This window comes from Nuphar pumila, chromosome 5 (assembly GCF_984573655.1).
Source record: "Nuphar pumila chromosome 5, dmNupPumi1.hap1.1, whole genome shotgun sequence".
In the NCBI taxonomy this organism is placed as follows: domain Eukaryota; kingdom Viridiplantae; phylum Streptophyta; class Magnoliopsida; order Nymphaeales; family Nymphaeaceae; genus Nuphar; species Nuphar pumila.
This window is the reverse complement of record NC_143253.1, coordinates 134,618,910-134,635,048: the sequence shown is the minus strand read 5'-3', so window position 1 is coordinate 134,635,048 and position 16,139 is coordinate 134,618,910. Positions and strand designations below refer to the sequence as shown.

General features: G+C 37.6%; 2 protein-coding genes across 2 annotated transcripts; both read left to right on the top strand.

The window, feature by feature from the left end:
- The first annotated feature begins 801 nt into the window (after window positions 1–801).
- LOC149838864 (uncharacterized) lies at window positions 802–2,119 on the top strand. Its single transcript, XM_090007819.1, has 2 exons — window positions 802–1,033; window positions 1,856–2,119. The coding sequence occupies exons 1-2, from the start codon at window positions 812–814 to the stop codon at window positions 1,940–1,942; spliced, it is 309 nt and encodes a 102-aa protein (XP_089863945.1). The 5' UTR covers window positions 802–811; the 3' UTR covers window positions 1,943–2,119.
- Window positions 2,120–8,169: 6,050 nt separating this feature from the next.
- LOC149838863 (dof zinc finger protein DOF5.7-like) lies at window positions 8,170–9,123 on the top strand. The gene has a single exon (XM_090008336.1). The coding sequence runs from the start codon at window positions 8,170–8,172 to the stop codon at window positions 9,121–9,123; it is 954 nt and encodes a 317-aa protein (XP_089864462.1).
- The last annotated feature ends 7,016 nt before the right edge of the window (window positions 9,124–16,139 follow it).

Genomic DNA, 16,139 nt, shown 5'->3' with positions numbered 1-16,139 from the left:
CCACAAAAAACAAAATTTCAACATGAAGGTCGCTGTTTTATGGACAATCAGTGACTTCCCTGCATATGGTATGTTATCTGGTTGGAGCACACATGGGAGGTTGGCTTGTCCGTACTGCATGGAGGATTCCAAAGCTTTTAGATTGAGGCATGGAAGGAAGCCTTGCTGGTTTGATTGCCATCGTCGATTTCTACCCAGCGATCATCCGTTCCGACGTCAAAAGAATGCATTTACAGCAGGCACAACTGAAATGGAAGGTCCATCCTCAAGATTGTCTGGCATAGAGATTTTAAGAAGATTGCGATACTTTCCAGATGTATTAACAGATGCCCGCAGTCCTACACCCTTCCGTGGATTTGGGAAGGAACACAATTGGACGAAAAAATCTATTTTTTGGGAACTACCGTATTGGCCGACCCTATTGATACGACATAATTTGGATGTGATGCATGTAGAGAAAAATGTGTTTGATAATGTGTTCAATACAGTAATGAATATTAAAGGAAAAACGAAGGATAATCCGAAGGCCCGTATGGATTTAAAATTAATATGTAAAAGACCAGAAGGCGAGAACGACAACGGTATGTATTAATTCTATTAATAATCATTGCAATATATATGCAAGTCATCATAATGTTATCATTAATTATTAATGAATACTTTAAACATTATTTTGTAGGAGGCATATGAGCAACAAATGGTAGAGCGATATGGTGAAGACGCTACTCAGCATCCATCATTTGATCCTACAGCATGGGTGACTGCAGCAGGTGAACCCAAAAAAGGTCGCGTGTTCGGGTTTGGGAGTAATATGAACACTTCACCAGTTATTGGTTCTTCCAGTTACGGCTCACCAACTTCTTGCGCCGACATAAGCTCCAAGCAGCCGACTATTCTTTCCGGTGATGATGTACGCGAGATCATTAATGAATCACTGAATAACTACTTCCAATACACCGTCGCCCCCTTTCTCCGAAATGAGATCAAGGCCGCTGTTCAGGATAGGGGATCTTCGATTCCAGGTCCCTCTCAGGTATAATCACATATATAGTTTTTTTGACTATCTTAAAGCACATCTGAGCATGGTAGAATCACATATAGAGTTTTTCTAGATGCCTTAGAACACATATGAACATGCTATAATCACATATTCAATTTTTTTACTGCCTTAGCACACATATGAGCATGATAGAATCACATATATATATATTTAACTTTTTGTCTGTCTTAGAGCACATATGAGCATGATAGAATCACATATAAAGTTTTTTTGATTGCATTAGAACACATAAGCATGCTATAATCACATATTCAGTTTTTTTACTGCCTAAGAACACATATGAGCATATTATAATCACATATTCTGTTTTTTGACTGCCTTAGCACACATATGAATATGCTATAATAACATATAGAGTTTTTTAACTGCCTTAGAACACATATGAACATGTTATATATCATTTATGATAGAATCACATATAAAATTTTTGGCTTTGCCTGCCTTAGAGCACATATGAGCATGCTATATTCACATATTCAATTTTTTTACTACCTTAGCACACATACGAGCATGATCGAATCACATATATAGTTTTTTGCCAGCCTTAAAGCACATCTGAGCATGGTAGAATCACATATAGAGTTTTTTTATATGCCTTAGAACACATATGAACATGCTATAATCACATATTCAATTTTTTGACTGCCTTAGCACACATATGAGCATGATAGAATCACATATAGAGTTTTTTTATTGCCTTAGATCACACATGAGCACATGATAGAATCACATATAGTGTGTAATTTATTTCATTATATTTTGTTTATCAATACTGACTGTTCTTTTCTTGTGTAGGCTGCTAGCGATAATCAGGGTAGTGGAGCTGAAGGGACAGATAAAGACAATGAACAAGAAGACGCACAAAATCTTGGCGATGATTAGAGGACTGTGTTGAAGAAGTTCTATTTTTTTTATTTTTCCTAATTGTAATTGTTGAATTGTAAATAATTAAACTTCTTAGTTTTAAGGTGGAACGATTAATTATTATAGATACTTGTTATATGAATTTTTTTGTGTGGTTTGTTTTTTATTTACAGGAAATATAAATTGTACAGGAAATATAAATTGTACAGTTCTCCGTAATTAATTTTTAAATAAATTTTTTTTTATTTTTTTTCGTTTTTGCGACGGATTAGCGACGGATGATTCCGTCGCTATTCATATTAATCTAGCGACGGCTTAGCGACGGAATTAAATCCGTCGCCACGCCGTGGTCGCCGTTTAGTACCGGCGGATTGGCGACGGAATATAGCGCTCGTTATTCCGTCGCAATTAGCGACGGACTTGGCGACGGAATTATTCCGTCGCCAGTTAGCGTCGAAATATTCGTGACGTAAGCATACTGTCGCCGCGTTGTCGCTAATCCGTCGCTAACATGGTTAGCGACGGATTAGCGACGGAAGGTGGTCGTCGCTAATCTACTGCTCTGTTGTAGTGTAAAACCAAGTCATCGACAAAGACAATGTAATAGTCTCTTGATAGAGTAGGCACAGGTCCCCATAAATTCAAATGAATCTTTGCAAGAGGTTCACTACTATTTTCAGATTTTGCAAAAGGAAGTTTAGATGATTTTTTGAGTTGGCAGCTTGAACAAATAAAAATCTTTATTTTCATGCTTTAAGATGTCAATAAAATTATTCTGCCTTAAAAAATGCACAGTACCAATTTTTGGATGACACTTAAGACCATATTTCTTCAAAAGACTTCTTGGATCGATTTGAAAAGAAAGCAGAGTTACCTTCTTTGAGAGCACACAATCCACCCTTTCTACTGCCTGTCGCCAGTATTCGGTTCGTTGCCCCATTTTTTGTAAGACAACTAGAAGCATAAAACTCAAAAACATATGGGAGTTCTCTAGTTAGCTGACTAACAAATATCAAGTCCTTTATTTTAAGGACATACGACACATTTTTAAGATGGCTTAAAATCTATCTTAAATTCCCCCGTGTGAGAAATATTGAGTTTTGCTCAATTTTCCACCATAACACAATCATGTCCATAGTATCTTTTTAAATTAAACAACTTACCAACATTAACCGTCATGTGAGCACTCACCCCAGTATCCAGGAACCACTCCAAGTCCAAGTTGTTCGCAATGGTGATGACATCAAGAGCTTGAGGAACATCTTCTGATTGGAATGCGTGGTTGAAGCAATTTATGACTGAATTCCTTTTATTGCAGATTTGGCACACAACATTCTCAAACTGCTTTTTTTTCTTTTGTTCCACCACCTTGGTTTTGAAGGATAGATCATGTTTGGTTCCCATCTTGATTTTTCTTGTTTTCATTAGAGTTCTCTACGCTCTTTGTTACAAAACCTTTAACTTTCTTTCTTTTTGTTGTTTTGTTGGGCATAGAAAGCAACTTGTTGAGAATTATAACCTTCTTGAAGCTTATTCCTAGCTTCATGACTTTGTAAGAGAGGCACCTTATGGCCTAATCATGGAGGTAACAAAAGATTCATATCTTTGCCCAAGGCCTTAGAGCATCCAAAACACTTTAGTCTTATCATCAATAGGTTTTTCGATCTTAGAAAGATCATCTCAGATACTTTTGAAATTATTTATGTAGTTCTTTATAGATGTTATTTGTTGCATCAAGTGAAACTCCCTCTCTTGAAAGTCTTGAGCGAAAGCATCAATAAGGGATGTTCACTTATCGTGGAGCTCTGATACCATAAAGAAAAAGAAAAGAATAGAAGTGAAGAGAAGTCAGAAGAACAAAAGCAATAAGGTGGTTCAGTCAAGTGTTGACCTACATCCACAGGGTAAAACTCACGTTTCTTTCTTATTATTTACCTTGGGTTTGAACAGGGATTTATACATCTTTGGCCAAGGATAATAGGTGTCAACAAAGACAAGATACAAAAACAGAAAGGTCTTGGTTATTCTGATCAGTGATAGATTCTGGATTGAATAAATTGAAATCTGTTTCAGCAACTGCCTTTAAAATTTGTTTTCTTTCAGCTGTGCTGTGACAAGCTGCCTTACTAGTATGAACTGCCTTAATGGTATTCTGATCTTGTGCCTTTGATTGAAACTGATTCCATTGTTTTCTTATTCTTGTTATGTTTTAGGTCACTAAACCAATCTGTCCACACGCTCCATCAAAAATTCTCGATTAAAAAAAAAAAAAAAACCACCCACCCACCCAAAATGTGATTCCAATAAACAAGCTATGCAGCTGAACACATCTTTGTGGCCAGGATGAGCAAATAAAACTCGTACCTATGATCTCTGGCTAGATAATACAGTACTATCGAGAGCAGCCAAATTGAGCCAATGAATCTCATCCATATACACTGGGCATTTCGTGCCCGACGTGAGATCGGTTGACACTAAGGGTGTCAACCCTATAGGGTCAGGGTTTGGTAGTAAATAAGAAGGCCCGATTACAATTAGGGTTAGACCCAAAGGGTCCCATTAATATATTACCCGGGCTCAACCCGAGTTTTGACTAAAATCCGCAAATTTTCAATGTAAAATTGTTAAAAAAAATATATATTATTGTACCGGGTATGGTCTGGATCTGGTTCATCTAATCCTTATAGGTTTTGGGTATGGTTTCTTTTATGATGGGTCCGATTGAACCCAGGTCCAGACCCGAGCATCTCAAATCAGGTCTAGGTCTCGTTCTACCTGAGTCCAAACCAAAACTAAACCGTTAACACTGTTGGCTGTTCACGCTACACACGTGCAGAGAGAGAGAGAGATAGCTGGAAGCACGCGATCCGTTAGGTTGGGATTGTGTGGGTTTAGTCTTGAGGGTCACGGGGATCAAGCCTCTCCACCCTCTCACGAGCCCAACTTCCTTTTTTCCCAGCCCAATATCAGCGGTGGGTCCATGAGAAGTTTAATGACTAAATTAACCTCTCAGACGATGCAATATTGCCCTAAAAAAGGCTTATGCGTTCAATTAACGGATCGAATACAGTTCGGCTTATGCCGGATCTGAATCTGAAACCAAAATGTCAATATTAGTTCCGAATCCAAATTCTGATCCGATGAAGCTAGATTGAATTTTGACCTCAAATGTATGTGGTAATGCTAGATTTGGTAGAAAAGGTACAAAAGCTGGGTATTTACATGTGGAATTAGGGGTGGCAAAACCTGACACGACCCGCCAACCCGCCTCTTAGGCGGGTTCGGGTTGGGCTTAAGCCAACCCGTTTAATAAACGGGTCGACCCGCCTAACCCGTTTATTAAATGGGTCGGGTTCGGGTTGGGGGTATGCCAACCCGCCAACCCGGCTGACCCGTTTAATAAACGGGTTAGGCGGGCGGGTCAACCCGCCAACCTGCCCACCAACCCGACCCGCCAACCTGCCCGCTACCCACCAACCCGTTTTCCCGACCCAACCCATTTATTAAACGGGTTGGCGGGTCATGTCGGGTTACCCGTTTATTAAATGGGTCAGGTTAGTGTTTGCCACAGCCGACCCGTTTAATAAACGGGTCGGGTTCGGGTTGAGGTATTTTGACACGCCAACCCGACCCGATTGCCACCCCTATGTGGGATAATGTATACTGCACTCGTGGGTGAGGAGCCTCTTACTAAATAACTATGAGTTTTATTTTTTATTTTATATTTTTGTGCACATGTAAGCCTATATATGTGACCTACATGTTTGGTTTAGTTGAAAACTTGAAACCAACCATAGATCATATTTTCTTGATGTATGTGTAGGTTGGATTTTCTGACGATTGAAAATCGACGGCCTACATTGTACTAGATTTTGAACACTTATAAAATTGCAAACAATGGTCAATTCCTACTATTTTGACTACGTTAAAAGCATCTATGGGGACAGATCTAGACACAGCAACCCCCCTCCCCCTATGTTAGTTCCAACAAAGGGTTCTTTACCTACAATGTTAGCAAATATTTTTATTTACGTATGAAAATTACAATATATTTTGACCAGCATCCTAATTATATCCAGCTTAAAATATTGATTGAAATTTTGGGTAAATAATATCCGGTAGGGATTTGCCTAACCCCAGGTTGCCTTTCAATATATATATATATATATATATATATATATATATATATATATATATATATATATATATATATATATATATATATATATATATATTTTTTTTTTTTTTTTTTTTTTTTTTTTTGGGACGTGCATGGCAGGTGAGAGGGCAAAAAATTAAGGTGAAAAATAAGGCTATTTTTGTCATATAGGACGACAGAACAAAGAAGCCCGACTCAGCCAAAACCCAGATTGAATGAAGTGGGAAGGTTTGAGTGGCCCTACTTGTGGTCCCATGCCCCACCTACAGTGACATCCGTAAGTTTTGATCCGCACCGTTAAATTGCCAGTTTTGGGTCAAGATTTCTGATCTCCTCCGGACTTCCGCACTGTACTTGCCCGCAGCCTCAGCTTCTGTCCCACTGACAGAGCCCTACCTACTGCCACGGTGACCCATCCCTGGTTTTTCAGATCGATGCAAAATGACAAAATTACCCTCGAACCGTTATAGCAATTTACAAAAAAAATTGTGCATAATAATTACGTATCTAGTAAGGCTGTGAATGCCTCCAAGTTGATGGGTGCCATGAGTTCCAAAACGCAAAAGACTTCAGAAATGTCAGGGAAAGTGTTTTTACTTAAATACAATTTTAACTTTTTGTAAAAGATATTTATATAAAGATCTTGTAACCGAAACATTTATTCTTTTAAGAAAGTACAACTCTTCCAGCATAAGTGTATTTTCAACAACAATCAAGTTTAATTTCATACTGAAGTGTAGCATGCTTTTCATTCATTACAATGGGCTTTTTTATGAGGTTTCAGATGGTAAGTTGGTTTTTAAGAGGTGTGTATATTTATAGGATTAATCTGACGATTAAACTAGTATTTAACTTTAGAAAGATTCAATCTTATTAAAATAATTAAAATATCTTAAAAAAAACAACATGTTTTAAAATACATAATTACTTTTTGGGACATAAGTCTTTTGTACTTAAAGGGAAATGAAAAGTCACACTTTTTTCAAAAACAAGTAACTTTTTTAGTCTAAAAAAAACAATCATGTGTTTTTAATAATATCATACTTTCAAAGGTATTTTAAGTTATTTTAATATGGTTGAATTCTTCTATTCAATTAGTTTATTGTTAGAAATCATGTGTTTTTAATATCACACTTTCAAAGGTATATTGAGTTATTTTAATACGGTTGAATTCTTCTATTCAACTAGTTTATTGTTAGATTAACTCATATATATATATATATATATTACAAACGATCTTGCTAACTGCCTATTTAGAATCTGAAAATGCAGGTTGTTTGGACTCAATTTAACCTTACATATGTGTTTGGTATGATTTATTTGGTGAGAATTGACTCTTAAATCTTGTTTTATGGCAAAAAAATGCCTTTTAATCGGAAAAAAAATCAATGTGTTTGTGATGATCAATTTTTGCAGCTAAAAAAGCTGTAAAGCCAAACAAACCCGCGGACGAAGGGGAGGGCGCAATGTTCATTTTACGGATGCAGTGCGGACGCTGACTGGCGGGGCACACCTGAAGGCCCGTTCCGACTAAGAGGGTAGTTTAGACATTTCACGTTTGCACCTGCGAAGGGGAGAGAAGCCCGTCGAGTCCCTTGATAAAAAAAATCTCAAATATGTTAAGTGGGGATGTCGGCCGTCTGACTTCGCACGTGCCGGGCGGGGGTGGGGAGTTTTATATCGACTGGACACGAGGAGAGAGCAGTAGCAGTCATAGTACAAATAACTGGCATGTTGGTGGTGGCGCCGTGCCTGCTGCTGCTGCTCCACTCTGATCAGAGCAACACACAGCACAAGATTCTGATCATCTCCTGTTGCCTGCCTATCAACGCTTCATCCATCACATCCATTATTCATTCACCCCCTTTCATTCTTCTAACAATTGAACGCTAACCCCCTCCTTCCTTTTCTTTCTCTATAAATTGCTATCAAAGAATCAATCTTTGTTCTCAATTGAAGCTATATATAATATAAGTCCATCATAGACAAACCAAAACTCCCACAAATTTGAATTGGGTTTTCGGTCCTTATTTTAATGAGGAAAGAGAAACCCCAACATCTTCAGTTGTGGTTTTGTTGAGGGAAGATGCAAGGTGGTGGTGGTGGTGGGATGGTGGTGAAACAAGCAGGGGAGAAGAAGGATGGGGGGCTCAGGCGAGCAGAAGAGGCGCTGAGATGCCCACGCTGTGATTCTTCTAACACCAAGTTCTGTTACTACAACAACTACAGCTTAAGCCAACCCAGGCACTTCTGCAAGACCTGTAAGCGTTACTGGACCAGAGGAGGGGTGCTGAGGAACGTTCCTATAGGAGGAGGGTGCAGCAGGAACAAGAGGAGCAGCAACAAGACTTCCTCTTCCAACTCTTCACAGAAAAGCCTCAATGAGGAGGACACCAGAACCATGCCTCCCATCTCCTCTATTATACAACCATCAGAAGCCTTGATATCAAGCAATTACACGTTAAAGCTGCTTCGTGGTCTCTCCCCTTCACCTTGTATGGAGTTTCAGGCAGGTGGGTTGCCCTTCTCTAGGCCCCAACCTGTTGCCTTGAGTCAGTTTGTCTCTTTTGGTGACCACCCTTCATCTTCTTGCTCTTCTAGTACTACCACCTCTTCTGGGGTGATTGGTTGCCCTCTTTCTGGTGCTGGGTTTTGTGGGTTTAGTGGGATGGGCTCTCAACAGAACATGCACAGCACTATGTCTTCTATCGAGTCATTGAGTACCATCAATGTGGATCTGCATTGGAAGTTGCAACAGCAGAGGATGGCGATGCTGCTGAGTGAAGGGCGTCACGAGGAGATGAATATGAGCGTCAATGTTTCTGGGGTTGAATCCCATCATGGAATTGATCATCAACAGCAACAATCACAGGTATGTGTTGAAAACTCCAACAGTGTGAGAACTGATGGAGTTTGCAGTTTCAGTGGTAGCAGAAGATCAGGCAGTGTTGTAGAGTATGGTGGTCCGAGGAAGACGACTAGTGAATGGGTTGTTGATAACTCGTGGACTGATTTACATCAATACAGTTCATTGCCTTAGCGAAAAGAATCAAATCCAAGAAACGTATGCAGAATTGCGCAAAAGAGATTCTAGTTTTTTATTTCTTTTTTTCCCTTATTTCCTTTTCCTTCAGTTGCTTGTACGATCAAAGTTGCAATAGAGTATGGTTATTATGAGAATTTAAAATAAAGAAGAATTTTGTTTTGCATGGGATGAAGCTTTTTTTTTTGCTTTGGCACACAACTTTTTAGCATTGGAATGTTGATATATCGATCTGAACTTTAATGGCAGATCCTTGTTTTGTTCTATCATCAGTCAGTCCTCTTTCTCTCTCTAATACATCACTGCAATATCTTTTTTTCTTCTTTTTTTAAACTTTAATGGCAGATCTTTGTTTTGTTCTATGTTCAGTCAGTCCTCTCTCCCTCTCTGATACATCTCTCTGCAGTAGTTTTCTTTTAATGAACATAGTTCACAGGTGACAGTGACACCTCTCTCTGTGATAGGACATGTTGCACATTTAATGCATATGAAACCCTTAACTCAGAAAGCTCCAACACATACTCCGCTACAACTATTAATTACAGTATGTCCAAGAAAGAGCGAGAGAGTTTTTGCACATTTGGCATCTTCGATCTTCGTAAGTATCTGCTTTTATTCATTTCTCATAACTTTTGTTAACAATAAAAATGAAAACTTTATTGTACTTTGATTTCCACTCCGTTATTCAGCAATCACGCCATCGTTCATACCAAAATGATTTTCAATACTGATCAAAACTGAAAAAACTATAAGTCACATTATACGAGACTCGTTTTGTATGTGTTTTTTTGAAAGGTATCGTTTTGTATATGTAGTCACATTCTATATGCTTTGTTTGTTCTTTTATGACGAGGAACTCTTGGGGAAGCGAGGAAAACCCTAGGTGGGGGCCTTCGACCACCATGCATTACGTGACCCCCCTCTGAAAGATACTGACACACCCGTTTGCCAGTGGGATTTGATTTTATGCATGCTTTGTTGGTTCAGCGGTTACCATCGAGGAGGTTGAGAGATTTTTCTACCAACTATACTTGGTCATGGTTAGGGATGTCAACTGGCCTGGTTTTACCTGGACCTGACCTGAGCCAAACCTTATAAGGTCCGGGTATGGTGATAAATAAGAAGACCCAATTGGGTCCAGATTTGAAGGTCCAATTAATATATAGATCCGAGTTTCGATTAAGACCCACAATTTTTCAATATAAAAATGATAAAAAATATAGTTTTACTAAGTTTGGTTCATGTAGTTCTTATTGGATTTGGGTATAGTTTTTCTTATAGTAGACCTGATTAGACTTGGGTCCGAACCCGATACCATACCCGAAAATTTGGTTAAAGTCTGGTTTTACCTGGGTCCTAACCAAACCCAACCCAACCCATTGACACTACCCTTAGGCAAATCCCTACCGGATATCTCTTAAGCCCCATGTGTCAGAGGGATGCGAACCCGGGCCTTCAGCTTGGCACAGGACCCCACTTACCACATGGGATGCGACCTCGGTGGTATAGCATATGTTTGCAATTGTCGATACATGTGCACTTGTTGCATAAAAATTTTTCCAAGGAATATGTAGTCAGTGGTAAAAAAAGCGAAAAGAGAAGGCAGGCGCGCGAAATGAATTCTGCATTCAGCGGTAATTTTATTCGCCACAATATGTAGTCAGCTGCGGCTTCCCCATGCTGACCGCCACTATACATGTCCAACGGCAATTTCAACAAGCCGGATGCATGTCGCTGTTTATCTAATTTGTTGTAGTGGCAGTTTTTCGATCAAGAAAATTTTCCGGGCATTTTTCCAATCTAGAAAATTGTGTGCCTCTATCACTAGGTTAGGGTTTAGGAGCAAACCAGGTCAAGTGGCCCATGTCCAAACTTGACTAGGTGGTTCTATTGGCATTTCATTTGGAACAGTGTGAGATTCGGGTTTAGGCAATAGTGACAAAAGTTCAAGACAGCAAAATAGTCAAACGCAAAATTCTCGTGAGAATTTTCATTTTCCTCTTACTGTTATTGGCAAAATATCAGCAAAGTAAATAAATAAATAATACAGTTGTATGAAGAAATAAAAATAAAAAGTATATATCAGAATATAAAAAGTCTCACTTTTCCCCCCATTAAATAACTGATATAATGGTGCATAAAATTGCAATGTTTTGGTATAAATGACTATCGTGGTATTTTTAAAAATATCACGATATTCTGGCAGTTTAAAATGGCTAAGAAAAACCAACGGGGGCACCGCTTGTTTGGTAGGAGCTGGGACGTTGCAAGTTCAAAACCCAAGGGTGCAGTTTGTATAACTGGTGGGGGTTCTACCTAACCCCAGCTTGTATAACTGGTGGGGTCCGTCTTGGTATTTTTAAAATATCACGATATTCTGGCTGTTTTAAATTGCTAAGAAAAACCAACAGGGGCTCCGCTTGTCTGGTAGGAGCAGCTACTGCACGTCACCTTGTGTTGAGACGTTGCAAGTTCGAATCCCAATGATATCATTATATAACTGGCCTAACCCCAGCTTGCCTATCTAAAAGAAATATGGGTCAGTTCATTATGACCTGCCCTATTTGAAACGAGCTGAGTCGACTTATTTTTAAAATAATTTTAATAAATTTTTTATTATTATTACTGACGTCATCTACTAGATGAAATTTGGCTGATTCAACACAATTGGGCTCAGAATCTGAATCAGCCAGTTCTCTAAATCATTTTGAAAATCGATTCTGGGTCTGATACCATTCTAATAACTTTGGATGGGACAAAACTGGGCCATGGTGATCATCAACAAATACAACTTCAGCATCAAACCAGGCCAGAGCTTCCCTTCCTTGTGACCCCAAAACGACCCAGTTTGCCATCACTAAATTTTAAGATATCTAGGGCATCCACGCAACGTTGTCAATATGGTCTCAGGCCATGAATCGTTTTTCTAAACAATTCAGGTCAATTAGGCGATACCGATCCAGGGGCTGAATCTTTTTGAATCGTGCAACCATTAACCACAGGAAGACACATGTCAAAATAATATTAAAAAAAAAAAAATAAGACGAGGAACCCTCACTCAAGAGAGGGAAGACCCCAGGTGAGGGCCCTACAACCGCCTTGCCTTCCGTGGCCCACCTCTGGAAGCTATGGACACACCTGTGCACCAGTGGGGTTTGATCCAGGGTCTTCAGTATTTAAAAATATTAAAAATTTATATTTGACAACTTTTTGAAAATTAGCTGGTTCAAACCAGTTTAGCATCGATTTTCTGACAATAGGACTCGTATCGAGCAATTCAGACTGACTCACACTGATGCAACATTGCATCCACGATCCTAACTTAAGGGGCAACAACCATCCTCCTCCTGTACGTATGGCAACCAACAGCTTGACTTCTTAATCTTTAGGGCACGGTACTTTGTTGTACGTGACTTGGTGCAGGACGATTTGATGCACTGTGGGTGTGCATGCACGACGAAGCTCACTGTGTCTCTTCATCAACCACAGCACAGATTCGTCAGCCAACTTCAGGGCTTGTTTTGTCATCATTCCAGAAATATGACACTGAAAAATCATGACAGTTCTCTCGCAGACGTAAGCATCTAAAAGATTGCCTCCAACTGACATCCAAATAATTGAGGTCACTAGAACCACTGCTTATACGAGACTCTCTAGTAGTCACTGGGTATATTTTATAGCACTAAGTTGGGTTCATTTTGATGTTAGTTTTTTGTCCTCTCTCTCTCTCTCTCTCTCTCTCTCTCTCTCTCTCTCTCTCTCTATATATATATATATATATATATAAAGGGGACTGTCCAACAAATGAAATATCCAAAATCTACAACCAACAATTATCACATGACCCTCCTCCAATGCTTGAGCATCTCATTTTTAGGACTTCATATATTTGTTACTCATTATTTGTTTAGTAAGAAATATATGCTTTACAAAAAGACTTTACCACATATAAACATGTTTTTCTAAATGTGAAAAATCTACAGCTCACAATGCATTTTAAAGTTTGTGGGCCGTTGACTTTTTACACTTTCAAAAAGCATCTAAACATCTAAAATTCATAATCCAAAACATGCATCTCACTAATTGACTGATAAAAATTCAATATGAAAAGTCCGATCAATGAAAAACTCAAACGAGAAGAAACACTTTTGATTATTATGGTTTTGTACAATAATACCAGGGACACTCTTGATTACATGGATCTAGCCACCAAATGATAAATCTAACTGTAGAGATGTGTTTAACCTGATTTTTTTTAGTATGGTAAAAGGTTTTATCTTGTTTAATACACCATAATATTCTATTTTTGAGATGGTGAAAACCAGTGGCTCACAAGTTATTAATGTTCATGAAAATAAAGGTAGATTAAAAATACTATAAAACATTATATTTGAATCAACTGACACATGAAAATAATAAATAGAATATGCCAAACATAAACAAATGGTTAGATTTTTCTTTTCGAAAATAGATCTATGTAAATCAAGCTAGCATAACAATAAGCTATGGTGGTACAATATCACCGTGAAAATATAGAGAGAGATGACGTCAAAAAAAACTTGATCACAGTGTCGGTTCGGCGATGTAGATCACATCTGTACATTTAGGGCACTTTTGTAAGTGAGAAAAGTGTAACAAAAGTGAAGGTAGGAAGAAAAGTGTATGATTTTTCTACCATTCCAAACAAGAGAAAAAAATTTCTTACCAAAGTAAAATTTTCATTCTCTTTCTTTTTATCAATCACAGAACTCTAAACAGTAGATTTTGGGTGGTTTCAATAGCGTCGGTAGAGGGATTGATTCAAGCACTGTGATGGAGGCCTAACGGAGCGAAGAGTTAAGGGTTTGTATCGCCAACTTGAAATCAGTTTAGCCCAAGATAAGGGACTGTTTCCACGTCGCCGTCGATCGGCAGAGGCACCGGCGGTGGCTCGCCCATCGCCGCTACGCTTATTCCTCCTATTCAGCCATCAGAAGGAGATGGGTGTCTCGGATTCCCAGTCTCTATGCCAAACCTTCATCCCATTTGGCGATCCGTTGCCATCGTCGCGGTAGGTGTTCGTTCTTTTGGGGGTGTTTGTTGTGGAGATGATCTTCGTCTATTCTTAGATGGGTGGTGCTTCGTTTTAAGGAATTCTGTTGGTGTTTTTCTGAGTGCAATGGCTGTTGGTTATTTTGTTTTGTGTTTCTTTTATTGATTTGCCATCTTGAATAAGTCAGCTTTGGTGATTGTAACATGCTTAATCGATATCGCCCAATTTGTCTGATCGGATCATTACTGTGTGAGAAAATCATTGTGTGAGGTGGGAAATAAATGGTGGCCATCATGCTTCAAATTTTCTTTAAACATTGGGTGGCACTTTTGGTCTCATTGATAATGGCATTCTTCGTATCTAGAGGTTCGGGTTGCGTTAAATGAATTCTTCCTTTAGGCGTCCTTTTCTTTCTGTTTGTTTTTCTTTTTGGAATTTGTTGCTTTTTGCTATTTGCAATGGAAGGATGGGTGGTGTTTTTTGCAGTTTTCCTGAGATTAGGTGCTGCCGCCGTGACGTGTAAGCCAAGGTGGAGAAGTTGCTCCGCCACCTCCCTCTCATTTTCGAACATTTTTCATTTTATTTTTTCATGCTATACAAACAAGAAGTAACTTCATTTAGAAAAAATGATCATATCAACACTTTTCATAGCCAAAATTTTCTTTTTTACTTTTGCTTTCAAACATGCCCTTAAATTTGCAAAAAAATATTCCTAGAATTGAAACTGGTTTTGGACAGTTTGAACCTCTCTCTCTCTCTCTCTCTCTCTCTCTCTCTCTCTCTATATATATATATATATATATATATATATATATATATATATATATATATATATATAGTTGTGTTTAACATTATATTGATTAAAGGTTATTAAAATAACTAAAATGTCCTTGCAAGAAAGGTACATTTTAAAGATGCTGGTTAGTTTTTGGGGTATTATAGGTCTTTTGAACTTGGGGGAAACTTAAAAGTCAAACACCTATGCAAAAAAAGTAAATTTATGAAACTAACAAAGTTACTTTTTCAACATGAAAAGTAATCTTATATTTTTTAAAATGTTATTATTTTAAAAATATTTTAACCTAAGGTTGAATCCATCTAATGTTAGATTAATTCATATATATATATAAGGTTAATCTAAAATTAAACTAGTTGTTTTAACATTAGATGTATTCAACTTTAAATAATAGTTAAAATACCTTTAAAATAATTATATTTTTTAAAATGCAAGGTTACTTTTAAGGTCAAGAAGATAACTTTGATAGCATTCTAAACTTACCTTTTTGCAAAAGGTATTTGACTTAAAAATTTCCTCTAAGTTCCAAAGACAAATCTCAAAAAATATAATTAGTTTACAATTAGTTTATTTTAACATTAGATAGATTCAACCTTATTAAAATGACTAAAATATCTTTGAAAAAATGGTATTTTTTAAAAATTTGGTTACTTTTTTTTTTACTTTAGAAGTCTTTTGAACTTAGAGGGAATTTATAAGTCAAACACATTTTGCAAAAAAGTAACTTTATGAAGTTATCAAAGTTAGCTTTTTGACCTTAAAAATAACCTTGCATTTTCAAGAATGTTATTATTTTAAGTGTATTTTTATGATTTTATAAGGTTGAATCCATCTAATGTTAAAACAACTAATTTAATGTTATACCCTATATGGATTAATCTAACATTAAATTAGTTGTTTTAACATTAGATATATTCAATCTTATTAAAATAACTAAAATTTCTTTAAAAGAATGATATTATTTAAAATGCTCATTAATTTTTTTAACCATTATATGTCTTTTGATTCAAAAGTATGGAGAAATTGATAGAGAGGTAAATCATGGGATAAAGGTTGGGTGGATGAAATGAAAAAGTGCAACTGGAGTGTTGTGCGATCATAGAATGCCATTGTGGTTGAAGGAAAAGTTTTATAGGATGACTATTAGGCCCGCTTTACTATATGGTACGGAATGTTGGGCTGTCA